The sequence below is a fragment of the Dictyostelium discoideum genome (assembly GCF_000004695.1).
Source record: "Dictyostelium discoideum AX4 chromosome 2 chromosome, whole genome shotgun sequence".
NCBI lineage: Eukaryota > Evosea > Eumycetozoa > Dictyosteliales > Dictyosteliaceae > Dictyostelium > Dictyostelium discoideum.
Window position 1 is genome coordinate 4,697,351 of NC_007088.5, and position 13,432 is coordinate 4,710,782.

Sequence of the window (13,432 nt, forward strand, 5' to 3'; positions counted from 1 at the left end):
TTATCTAATTCTCATTTTTAGTTATTACAAAAGTTATGTAATCAATTACATGGTCAACCTAGCTTCTTCAACAAAAACAAGAACAAGATCAACAAGAACAAGATCAACAACATATTCAACAACCAAATGAAAAACAAGATTTATCGAAATTAAATCATAATCCAAATCTAAGTGAAAAAAAAAAAAAAAAAAAAAAAAAAAAAAAAAAAAAAACAATTCAAATATTTTTGACCCCAAGCTTGAGAAAAACACGGTATTGAAGGTTCGGGTGTTGTGGATTGTTTGACCGTTTGTTATTGTACCCTTTGTGTTATTCACCAACAAACCATGCAACTCCAAGCTAAAGGTGAAAAACCATCTGGTCTTTTCATGAACTAAATTATTTTTTTTCCCCAAATAAAAAATAAAAAATAAAATAAATTAAAATTATTAAATACAAAGAATATGAAAAAGGAAAAAAGAAAGAGGAATTTTGGAAATTCGATTTTAGTTTATACTCTGTCCACATAATAAAAATTATGAAGTTTTTAGAAAACTTGGTACTATGGTTTGAAATAAACAAGAAATATTTTAAGAATTATGTTATTGTGAAAGGTGCGATGATCCAAAATTGGTTAAAATATCTAAAGAACAGTTTAAACAAATTAAAAATACGTACTCATTGGTTGCTAAAAATCATAAAGTAAACCCAACATTTATTGAAAAAGAAATTGCAAGATATAATAATGAAAATTCAATGTACATAATAATAGTTCATAAAGATTTTGTTTTTGTGGTAACGAAGACCCTATCATAGAATTAATCCCTTATTCATTAAATAATAAAACAAGAAGGGAAGAAATTGATTAAAAAGACGCTACTTTTGCAACATTAAAACAAATGTTTAGAATGCTTAAAGTTTGAATATAAAAAGCATTCCAGATAAATCAATGTCCAAATCTAAAGAAACAATTAATGAATGATCAAAGTTAAAAACAAATGTTGAAAATTCATCAGAAGTTTTTGATGCATTAAAAAACGGTTCACTCTACACATCAATGTTATTTTAAAGTTGTTTGTTCAATCGATCGATTGTAAGAATTTAGAAATCCAGATTTAAATTTCAATGACCATCATACTAGCAAGTGCATTGGTTGTAATATAGGATATATTTTAACAAAATTATTCACAACAATTGATATTATTTGCAATAGTTAACCAATTTCAACAAACTCTGAAAGTATTAAGGAAATCAAGAAAAAAAATGAAATCACTCACCGATAAATATTTTAATAAATTTGAAATTAGCTTTTTAGATATTTGTGGCCATTCCATTAGTTTTAATTCAGCATCATTATTGCATGGTGGAACTTCTATTTCTACTATTTTAGAATCAATTTCAAAATGTCCAACATGCTCATCAATAGAAAGTATTAAATATGGATTAAAAGCTTTTGTTACCATGAATTCAGATAAAATCGAATACTGAAGATGAAACGGAGAAATTTTTTCACCAATCTTACCATCAGAATTGAATGAATTATTTAAATTCGTAGCAATTCATTATCTTTTAAAATTCAAACCATAACTACATGTAATCATAAAATAAAAACAAACAATACATAAATAAATAAATAATTTAGGTTCTTCAGCTAATTTAGATGATGTCCTTTTTCTTGTTGATGAGTCCAATTGAGCAACAGTATTTGGGTGTGATGTTTTTATTTCAACTCTTCTTGGTTTATAAAGAGTTTAAATTTCCTAATCACCATAGTTGAAAGGAGGTGTAATGGTAGTTGAAGAGGAAACTATTTTTGAGTATTTAGTGGAACTACTCTTGAATTTGATTTTTTGATTAAACTAGTGTTTAATGATCTTGTTTTAAAACCACTAGATTGATTTTAATTTCTAAATCTAATTCTGATTTTAAGTTTTTGACTTTAATCATATTTGCAGTTTTTTTTTTTTTTTTTTTTTTTTTTTTACAACACCAAAAGCGATTTTTTTATTTTAATTTATTTTTTTTTTTTTTATTGAAATAAATTTTAAAAATTTTTATTTGACCAAAAAAAAAAAAAAAGATATTTTTGGGAATTGTGATTTTTTTTTTCTTTTTTTCACTTTTTTTTTTTTAAATTTTTTTTTTATTTATTATTTTACCACGATGAGAATTATTTTATTGCTTTTTTTAATTGTTTTCGTTGTTGCTCAAAGTTCATCATCATCATCCTCTTCAGGATGTCCATGTGATTCATCATATTTATGTGAACCACTTCAAATTGCACCAAGACAAGAGTTTTTAGGTTTTTCATTAAATAGCACGCAATATCCAAATTATTATTGGAATCAATTAACAACACTTGCGAGTAAATATTTTATATTATTATATTTTATATTATTAAATTTAGTTATAGATATTTAAAAAAAAAAAAAAAAAAAAAAAAAAAAAAAAAAATAAATAAATAGTATTTTATGAAACAATTGAAGATGAATTATTATGTATTGCACATGAAAATGATGTTAGATTAGTATGGGGTACAACATTTCCAATTGAAAATCTTGGTAATTCAAGTTATATTGAAGAATGGATTCAAGAACAAATTGAAAAAGTTCAAAGTACATTTACAGATGGTTTAAATTTTGATGTTGAAAGTCCAATTACAGATCCAACCATCGCTCAACAATATACAGAATTAGTATCAGCAACTAATAAAGCATTTAAAGCAATTAATCCATTCTATCAAATTTCAATCGATGTAGCATGGTCACCATCATGCATTGATAAACGTTGTTATGATTATGCTGGTTTAGCTTCAAATTCCGATTTCCTTGTAGCAATGGACTATGATGAGAGAAGTCAAGTTTTTGGTGAGAAGGTGTGTACTGCTGGTGCAAATTCTTCACCCTCAAATGCCTTGGCTGGTATAAATAATTTTACTGATTTAGGTATTAGCACTGATCAATTGGTAATGGGTTTACCATGGTATGGTTATATTTATAAGAATTGTTTAAATGGTGATGAAGCAGGTTTGGAAACTGTTGTTTGTCAAATTGAATCTGTACCATTTAGAGGTGCAAATTGTTCAGATGCAGCTGGTTCAGAATATGATTATAGTTATTTGGTTCAATTATTACAAGATCAAACTATAAACTCTTCTGCAGTTCAATGGAATACTGAATGGCAATCACCTTATTTTAATTATATTGACCCTATAACTGGTAATGTTGATCAAGTTTGGTTTGATAATCCACAATCATTATCAATTAAAGTTCAATTAGCTCAAAAATTAAATTTAAGAGGTAAATATTTTTATTTTTTTTTGAAAAAAAAAAAAAAGATTATTTAAAAATATTCATTCCAACAATCTTTTTTTTTTTTTTTTTTTTTTTTTTTTCCAAAACTTATAGGTGTTGCAGTTTGGAATATTGATTTTTTAGATTTTTCAGATCAATACAATTCTCGTCCAATGTGGGATGCATTAGCTTCTTTTTTCCCACAATCAGCTTCAAGTGAACAATCATTAAATTAAAAAAAAAAAACTTTAAAAAAAAAAAATTAATAAATATTTAATTTGTATAAGAAGAACCTATTTATTTTATTATTATTTATTATATTATATTATATTATATTTTATTTTATTATTTATAAAATTTAATTTGTATTTAATTTATTAATAACAATTGCAGAGAATACACCAATATCCTCTTGTTGATAAGAATCATTACCAGTATATTCTTGTGGTCTACTTAAGAGACATCTTAAATTACCATATTTAGAACCACAAAATAATATTGTGTGAGGTGTTACTTTATTATTTTTACTTTTATCAGGTTCATTCATAGTTTTATTTGAAACCTTTTCAATGATTAATTGATTATCACCTCTATTATTAATTAAGAAGGTAAAAACTTGAACTCTTTCACTGCCAAAATAATTTTTAATTTCATTCCAAATCAAAAGATCTAAACCTTTCAAATGATTTTCATTAACATTTGATTTATAAAGATGAGAAAGGAATATACCACAATTTACTGATCTTTCATTGATTACATTTTCAAAAATTGAAATCATCTTTTGTAAATGTTTTTTATTGGCCTTGATTGAACAATCTTTTTCAGATTCATTCTTATTTTGATAATTTAAAGTTAAGAATTTATCTTTTTCAGAATATTCGGTTGGTTCATTTCTATATTCAAAGAAATCATCCATTCTTTTAAAAGTTATAAGTGGTTCATTTTCTTTTCTTTCTTCATTAATAAATAGAATATTAAATTGTAATACAATTCTAACACCTTTGGTAACTGGAGTAACCGTATGAATACAATCATTATAGAATGCAATCCATTTGAAATCGATTGAATCTTGTAGTTTATTATCATTTGCTTCAATTTTATAATTAATGGTTGTTTGATCGAATGTATCATTTTCAGAGATTATAAATTCACCACCTTCATATGTATCAACACCTAATGGAACAATATAGGTACCAATATGATTTTTAGAATGAATGGTATCGATATGTGGTTGAAAATGACCACCTTCATTATAAATATGAATTTTATATAATTCAAGATCATAGTTTGTTTTCTTATAAAAGAATTGATTTTCTTTTAATGGATGTTTGAAATCAAATTGATTCATTACTTTATAATCTTTATAATTTTCTGCTTTTTCTTGGAAAAATGGTACTTTAACTCTATTACCTTCAATATGATAACCTTTTCTAATGTTTTCATCGTAAACTGTGTCAACACCATTTCCAAAACTTGATTTCTTTGAAAAACTTTGAATTAAATTTAAATCTGGTTCAAAAATTGTACCACATTCTTTATCATCAATATAAATGTTAAAATCATAATTAACTTCATTTTCATTTTTAAAAGTTTTCACTTTTTTAAAATCTTTACTTGCTTTTGGATCCTTTGGATGATAATTTTCATTAAAACGAATTGTTTCCTTTGGTATTTTATAAGTGCCAGTTAGCAATGATGGAACATCTAATGATGAATAATAAAAACTAATGTCTTTATTTTCTTCGACTCTATAACCAGTTTCATGGTTACTATTAAATAATGAATGAATCTTATCTCTAACTTTTAAATATGAATAAATGTAATCATCACCTTTGAAAATATAATCATCTAATTGTAATTTTGGTAATATAAATAAATTCCAACTTTTACAAACCAATGAGATTTTACAATAAAAATCAAATTGTTTACCTTCATAAAATGATTCTTGGATTGATAATTTCAAAATTTTTACAAATATTAAATTTGGAAAACAAATTGATTTATTATTATTCATTATTAATTTATTAATTTAATAATTATTATTATTATTATTTTTTTTTTTTTTATATTACTGCTTTTTTTTTTTTATGTTATTGTTACTTTTATTTTAATTAATTTAATTATTACTTTTAAAATTATTGTTGGTTTGATTTCTATATTTATCTTTTATTATTCAAAAAAGTTAATATGAAATGAAAAAAAAAAATTAAAAAAAATTGCTTAAAAATAAAAAAAAAAAACACTGTTGAAAAATCAATAGACATGAAAAATCCAAGATATTTCCGACTTTGGGGATTTTTTCTGTTTATTTTTTTATTTTTATTTTTTTATAATTTATTTATTTCTAAATTAAATATAGGGAAAAATCTTATAAATTAAATTAAAATTATTTTTAATATTTTTTATTGTGTATAATTTAAATAAGTCAACTTTTGGTTGGATTAGCCCGAGATTTGACTTTTTTTAATATAGTTTTTGTAAACTTGTTTTTTTTTTAAAATTTTTTTTTTTAATTATTTTTTTATTTATTTATTAAATGTTTTTAAAAGAAAATTATTATTTTTATAATTATTCAAATAAATTTTCATTTTCAGGTTGATTTTCTTCATCATCATTTGCTGAAGGAGCCATTTGAGTCCAATTTTGGAAATGAGCAGGTCTATGAGATTCATCATAAAAGTTTTTAGGATAATCTAATTTCAAACCATAGGTCATATTTGTGGAATGTTTAACACCCATGAAATTATAATTCCAAGAACCACGATCAGGTACCATATAGAAACCAAGGAAACGATCGGATAATAACATTTGAACCTTCTCATAGAATTGTGGTTGATAACCTTGATAATTGAGAGAATCTTTATTATTTTTACCCCATTCAAAACCACTTGGAGTCAAATGGTAAGCAGTTAGAGTACAAGGCCAAGCCACAGAGACAGAGATGATAACAGTTTTCTCACCATCCCAACTCTTATTGTCAGACATAATCTTTGAATGAGTGATAACATCTTGTGGTGATAGTTGTGGTAATTCAGTTGGTTGAGTGTGAATCCAACCCAATGGTTCTAAATCTTTGAGATATTCATGTTCTGGTAATTGATTTGGTACGGTTACATGAACTGGTGTACCCCATTGTGGTGGCATTACAATACAACGAATTTCTTTTACTGATGGATTATCGGGTGGTGAGATACCATAACAATAACCCATGATTTGAGTACGAAGATCGGCAATGGTAATGAATTTCTTTAAGATATTCTTTGGGAAAACATAAGTGAAACCACCAGTTTCTTTAGCGTTATCAGAGTTTACATAGATTTGATTGGTACGTAAATGAAGATTAGTTGCACTGATAGCACGTACACGCCAATCTGTTTTTGAAGAGAATACTTTTTGTTCATGTGGTGATGTAGCGGTTGTGATAATCTCTTCACCATGAATATTGGTTGAACGAACTGTAACGGCTGTTAAATGAGATGCTTCTGTTTTTTGTTTTTCAATCTCTGCGATTTGATCTTCACGTTGTTGTGATGGTGCAGAAATTTCCATACCCAAAATGATATCTCTAATCTCTGATTGAGTGAGCGAAGCAACGTTTACATTATTTCTTTTACCAAAATCTGCTAAAATCAAATCTTTCAATGAACCTTCAACGGTTAACCATTCTTGTTCTGTTAGAGTTGGCCAAATATGATGAGGTTGAGTGATAACATTTTTATTTGGTTTCAATATGATTTTAGTACGTTCTAAATTGACATGAAGTGCACGTAAGATTAGAATCAAACGAAGGAAAGCAGTGTAAGAATGAATTGTTGATAACCAATCATCATAGATATTGAAGAGTACCATCTTTGGTTCGGTTGCTTTCAAAATGAGATCACCAAACTTCTCTACTTTCAAACAAGCTTGGAATGGTAATTGAAGTTCACTACCTTGAATGACGATATTTGGGAAATCTAAAAGATGTACCTCCAATGGATCCATCATACCTTTACGAGTGGCAATGATTTGTTTTGGTTGTTCTTCCACTGGTAAGGAACGAATTAATGCAGCAACCTCCTCGGCAGTCTTCCATTTTGCTAATTGACCTAAACGTTTTTGACCTAACCAAACATCGGTATGAATGATCTTGAGGAATAATTGACCAGTACGTGGATTGAAAATGAAAATTGCACCATTGATTGGTTTAGTTGTTAAATTACCTTCAAAAGTTTTATGAATGGTTACACGATAAACATTGGAATCATCAACGAACCACATAATTTTATTACTAAATAATTCACCAAAGTTTTGACTTGATAAGTAAGGTTCAGTTGGTTCGGATGAATATAATTGTAAACCTTTACGAATACGTTCACGTAGTACATAGAGTGCAGGATTGGATTTCAAAATTTTTGCCATTGCTTTTTGAACCAAAGGTTTAACACCAAGGAACCAATTACCAAAGGAACTGTAGATATTGTAAGCCAAATCTAAACCAATCAAACAACCAGTTGGTGATGGATACAATGACATACTATCGGTTGTATAATCCAAGAATTTGGCACGACTGTATCTCTCGATATCATGAGAATCGAAATCACCCCATTTCAATTGAACATCCAACCAATATTGAGTGGTGGTATTATCATAGGTATCACGATTATCATTTAACAATGATGGACGACTAACTTGCCATTTATGAGTTGCACGTAAAAGAATATCAGCACATGATGAATTCATTTTATAAGATTTACGTGGATGAATTGCTTCTTTATTTACTACTGATATCTCTAGATTATCCAATTCTTGATCGAAAACTTGACATAAATCCATTACTAATGATTCATGAATCTTTTGCCAAAGATGTGCACGGAAAATTTGAATCAATGAAATCTTTAGTGTTGGAATTTTACCATGCATGAAAATACCTGTTAAATCCAATTGAACTTGGAAACCAACATAAACATTCTTACGATTGATAGTTGGAGACCACCAAAGTGTGAAACGACGATTTGGAATTTGATTAAGACCTGAACGTTGAGCGTGTGTAAGTTTTTTATATTTCATAGACTCTTCGAAACCTGATGCTTTCTCCCAAAATAAACCTTCCCAAGTTGGGAAATAAGTACCTTTGAATAGAGTATGCTCTAGAATACCTTCAACACCACCCAATGCTTGAATGATATCTGTACGATAATTATTAAGATTCCAAAGTTTACCATCATGACGTTGATTAGTCCACCAGAATGGATTATTCTTTAGGACTTGATATTGTTTCCAATCGGTTCTTACTCTCCAACCTTTATCATAAGCTAAAGTATGACGACTCTTTTGGAATAATGTATTGATACGTGGTATACCACGATCCCAACTATCTTCAAGATCCTCCAATGTAAGATTCTTATTTTGTGATTTAGCCTCTTCATATTTGATTGCATATTCTGCCCAAACACGTTGACTATCTTTAATTTCTTGTTCCCATGGTTGAATGTAACGATAAAGATTTGGAATTAATTGATCTTCATCATGACTCATACCACTTGTGAAATGAGTTATACCAGTATCGGTTTGTTTTGAATATTTCAAATCCGATTGTGGAATCAATACATGACCCATACTTAACATACCTAAACCACCCAACTCCTTTGGTGTATAGAATACCACTGGTGGGAAACGATTTGGCATCTTACTATTCAATCCAATCTTTACACGAGTTTGAATTTTATTTTCACAACGCACTAAAATATCCAACATTTCACGAGTTGTAACCACCGCCTCACGATAATAAGTCATTAAACCAATCAATGCTGTATTCCATTTATTTACAATCTTTGTGAATGTTGTTGAACCACTTGCCATGAGGATCATACGAATACGATTTTCAAAACGTTCTTGTGATTCTGTATCGACCCTAAGGAATGCTTGAGCCGTACGTTCTTTGGTATTAACATTTTGAAGACTCCAAACTGCATCCTTTGGTGCCAATTGATCCAAGGGTGTACGACATTTTGGAAGTATACGAATATCGAAACCTGCCATATTCATCAATAGATTTGGATTATCTTTACTATAGACCGATACGAATGAATCCTCCCAATCAATGGTTGTCAATGAACGTGGTAATCTATTTTTAATTTGCCAAAATACTGCTCTACCCAAGTTAACATCATGTTTCATTAAACGCATACGACAATCACGTGGCCAACATTTCTTATTGTTATAACCAACCACATTTTCATTGTTTGGATCTGGATGTTCTGACATATACTTTTGAATTAATTTTCTTGCTTCATCCGCTGTAAATTTATAGAGTACATGAATACGATCAACATAACGACTATACAAACGAATTGGATGGGCGGTTTCAGTTTGAACTGATGGGAATGTAAGGAATGAATTTGGTAAGTTTGGTGGTCCTGCAAGTGCTGATGCACGTTCTAAACCCAATACTAAAAGATCCAATACCAAACCATAATATTGGAAAATAAATGATGCAAATTGTAAACCTCTAATTAAACCATAAGAGTTGGTATGATTCATATCCTTATAGTTGATTACTACATTATTCTTACCAGACATATAATCGGCAATATTTTGATCAACAATTAAACGTAACAAACGATTCATCAAAGTTAAATCCATCTTTTCATAAACTTTACTAAATTGAGTCTCTAATAAAACAACACATTCACCTTGACTAGTCTCCCAAACTTGATCTAAATTATTAATACCTTGACACCATTTATGAATGAGTACAGGTGGTGGTTCATTATCGGATGGTTTAACCCAATTTGGAAAGAGTTGACGTTTATCTGCTTCATACCATAGATATTGATCCAAATAGGCATCGGTGATCTTTTCAAATGGATCTACATCATAGATTGGTACTAGATGAGTGTACATATCCATAAATTCAATACCAACCTCTTTAAAGGTACGTTGAGTGAGTAAATGTCTTTTGATACGAGCTAATGCATCATGAGGATTATCATAAGCTTGTTCAACCAATGATAACTCCTCACGTTGTGATTGATTTAAACGTGATTTAACACTGTATGCCTCTTTAAGACGTTCCAATGCCAATGTGAGAATTTTAATATCGTGTTTGTATGAAGTTTGAGGGAATGGAATCGCAGAGAATCTACGTTTCTCCAACCAATGAACAGTGGTGGTATAAATGGCAACAGCTTCCTCTGCCGATACGTATGGACCATCCTTTAGATAATTATGTTGACGTTCTTGTTCTGCCTTTAACCAAAGTCTAGTTAAACGACCCAAATTCTTTTTACTTGCAGTTTTATCGATGGTAGCACCACGTTTAATACGTTCACGATTGTAATGAGCTATATTTGTCCACCAATCTGCTTTTGATTTAACATAACGTAGAATCATATTCTCTATTGGTATTGGTAAACCTGGTACTTTCCATGGGATATTTGATTTCCAACATCTCCAAGCCTCTGAAAGATGTTGTAAGATAATACGTGATTTATTTGCTTTGATTCCTTCTGGCATCATATCGAGGATATCATGCATTACTGCTGCACGTAATTCATAATCGAAATGAGATTCAACACGTTGTTTAGTGACTGTTTTGGCCATACCTTTGGTTTGTCTACCTTCGAATTGTCTTGCCAATAGATTTCCAAGCCAACGTTCCAACAAAGGTACTATACCACGTAAAAAGAATAACCAAACTCTCCACATTGGTGCCCAAAAACCACAACCTGGACCTTTACCAACAGCGCCAGTATTGAAACGATAGTAGATTAAATGTTTCAAATCTTTACACATACGAATTTGTCTCATTAAACGATACTTGTATTTATACATACCAGTCAATAGACCCAAATGACTAAATAAATATTGAATAGCATCTGCCAATTGAAAAGCATCTGCATCACCTAATCTAAATTTCACATGAACATCAACCACCAATTTAGTTAAACGTAATATCTCTCTACACAAATGGAATGCATTACCAAATCTTGATTTCTTTCTCTCCTTTGTTGTTAGAGTTTTAATTGGTTTCAAATAGAAATTGTAATCCAAATGTAAATAATTCAAATTCTTTCTATGAATTAATAGATTTAACATATTGTAACCTTGACGACAAACTTGTAAACCTGCCTCTACCCAATCAATCTCTGTAGATTGAAAGAATTTAGTTGCTTTCAATGATTTAAATAAATTTCTTTTAGTTTGTGCTTTTGGTTTACGATGATGTAATTTATTCAATACATGACATTTCAATAACTTTTGATAACTAACTCTAACTTTAACTGGATGTTCACTTGGACAATGTTCTTTATACCATGATTTAACTAATGGAATATCCTCTGCTCTTCTAGTTGTACCTGATCTTAATGAAAATGGTCTTGGTGCCCAATATAATTGTATACCATTTGCTAAATTATCATGTTCAATCTCTGTTTTTGATAATATTGTTTCAATTTCTTCTGGTAATTGAAATTCATCATCTTCTGTACCATCTTTATTAAAAAAAAAATAAAAAAATAAAAAAATAAAAAAAAAAAATAATAATTTAAATTAGTATATGTATATATATTAATAATTTATCTTTAATTAAACTTACATTCAGATTGTTCATTTTTATTACCACTTGTTTTATATGATGGAATTGGATTTAATGCAGCACCAAAATAAAAACCAGGTAAATCTGGTGAATCATTTTTAATATAACAATTATTTGGAGTATGATAAGTTGGTGTTTTAACTTTACGTGGTCTACTATTGTATAGATATGGGAATGCAATTTTATATTCTGTTCTAATCTTATTTCTAATAATCACTTTATTGATATCATTGAATTCATTCCAATCTTCATCATCATCATCAACATCCCTAAATAATGGTTCAAACTTTGGTCCACCTGGTATTGCCATATTCAATGCTTTTGATGTGAAAAAACTATTATCATCAAATAAATAAAAATAATTACTATCTGTTAAATCACTTAATAATGGTGATGCCAATCTAAATAATGTTGACATAATTGGTAAATTTAATCTCCATTTTCTAAAATTTATAAATTTAAAAAAAAAAAATAAAAAAATAAAAAAAAATTAGTAAAAATTATTTAAAAATAAAGTGTGTGTATGTATGTATTTTTATATATTAAAAATTTACCTATAACTTGAACCATTTACAAATTTTGTATTAACTAATGGTTTTGAATCATATAACCAATCTATTACTTCAGAATCATCATTTTCATCTAATTCCATTTGAATTGGATCTTCAACTTCATTATCTAAAATGTTATCAGAGTAATCTAATGGTGGTTCTTCATCATCGAATAATGGGAATTTCATACGACGAAAATGGGTACGATCCCTTTTCTCTCTTCTCATTGTAACCCACATAGTTGCCCATTGTGCAATATAGATTGGTTCAATTACGAATGGTATTTCATTTACAAATGTGATTGCACCTGATAAATGATATAATACTTTAACATATTTAACTTGTTCCCATGGCATTGGTATATTCTCTAAAAGTTTTAAAATTGCATGTGGCATATATTTCAATGCTCCTAAATAAACACGTTTATCATCTCTAAACCTTCTATTTGACATATCACCATGATCTTTTATAATCTTTCTTAAATGCTCTGGAGGCATATCCTCTTTTCTAATCTCTACAGCTCCAAATTTTCTTTTTTCACTATATTTTTTATTATTTAATTGAATCCATTTTTTTGCTATAATTTTTTTAATAAAAAAAACAAAAAAAATAAAAAAAAATTAGTAATTTTCCAATTAAAGAATTAATAAAAAAAAAAAAATATAATAAAAATAAAAAATTTACCTTTTTCTTCTAAATGTTGTGATTCATTTGATTGATTAATATTACTATTAGTATCATCCATTTATTTTATATTAATAAATAAATAGAGTTTATTTAAATATTAAAAAAAAATAATTTGGTGATCCTCTGAAAAAGTGAATGAAAATGAAAAAAAAAAAAAAAATTTAAAAAAAAAAAAATGTGAAAAAAAAAAGCATTCTTTTTCAATTGTCGAAATTTTTTAAAGCGCACAAATTTGGAGGCCCTATATATATTTTATTAAGTTTTTTTTTTTTTTTTTTTTTTTCCCTTAATCGTACAGTAATTGAATAATTTTATTCAAATGTTTTTTTTTTTTTTTTTTTTT

General features: G+C 28.0%; 4 protein-coding genes across 4 annotated transcripts; 2 read left to right on the top strand and 2 right to left on the bottom strand.

Moving 5' to 3' along the window:
* Positions 1 to 1,243: 1,243 nt before the first annotated feature.
* On the top strand, positions 1,244 to 1,468 carry DDB_G0274235 (hypothetical protein; the record flags this gene model as incomplete). The annotated part of the gene is made up of 1 exon (XM_639145.1): positions 1,244 to 1,468. The coding sequence occupies one exon, from the start codon at positions 1,244 to 1,246 to the stop codon at positions 1,466 to 1,468; it is 225 nt and encodes a 74-aa protein (XP_644237.1).
* Positions 1,469 to 2,143: 675 nt separating this feature from the next.
* ctbsA (glycoside hydrolase family 18 protein) lies at positions 2,144 to 3,509 on the top strand (the record flags this gene model as incomplete). The annotated part of the gene is made up of 3 exons (XM_639146.1): positions 2,144 to 2,345; positions 2,446 to 3,279; positions 3,388 to 3,509. The coding sequence occupies 3 exons, from the start codon at positions 2,144 to 2,146 to the stop codon at positions 3,507 to 3,509; spliced, it is 1,158 nt and encodes a 385-aa protein (XP_644238.1).
* Positions 3,510 to 3,631: 122 nt separating this feature from the next.
* On the bottom strand, positions 3,632 to 5,287 carry DDB_G0274231 (hypothetical protein; the record flags this gene model as incomplete). The annotated part of the gene is made up of 1 exon (XM_639147.1): positions 3,632 to 5,287. One exon carries the CDS (start codon positions 5,285 to 5,287, stop codon positions 3,632 to 3,634), a length of 1,656 nt encoding a protein of 551 aa, XP_644239.1.
* A 554-nt stretch (positions 5,288 to 5,841) lies between these two features.
* prpf8 (pre-mRNA processing factor 8) lies at positions 5,842 to 13,147 on the bottom strand (the record flags this gene model as incomplete). Its single annotated transcript, XM_639148.1, has 4 exons — positions 5,842 to 11,747; positions 11,852 to 12,294; positions 12,406 to 12,979; positions 13,087 to 13,147. 4 exons carry the CDS (start codon positions 13,145 to 13,147, stop codon positions 5,842 to 5,844), a joined length of 6,984 nt encoding a protein of 2,327 aa, XP_644240.1.
* Between the last annotated feature and the right edge of the window lie 285 nt (positions 13,148 to 13,432).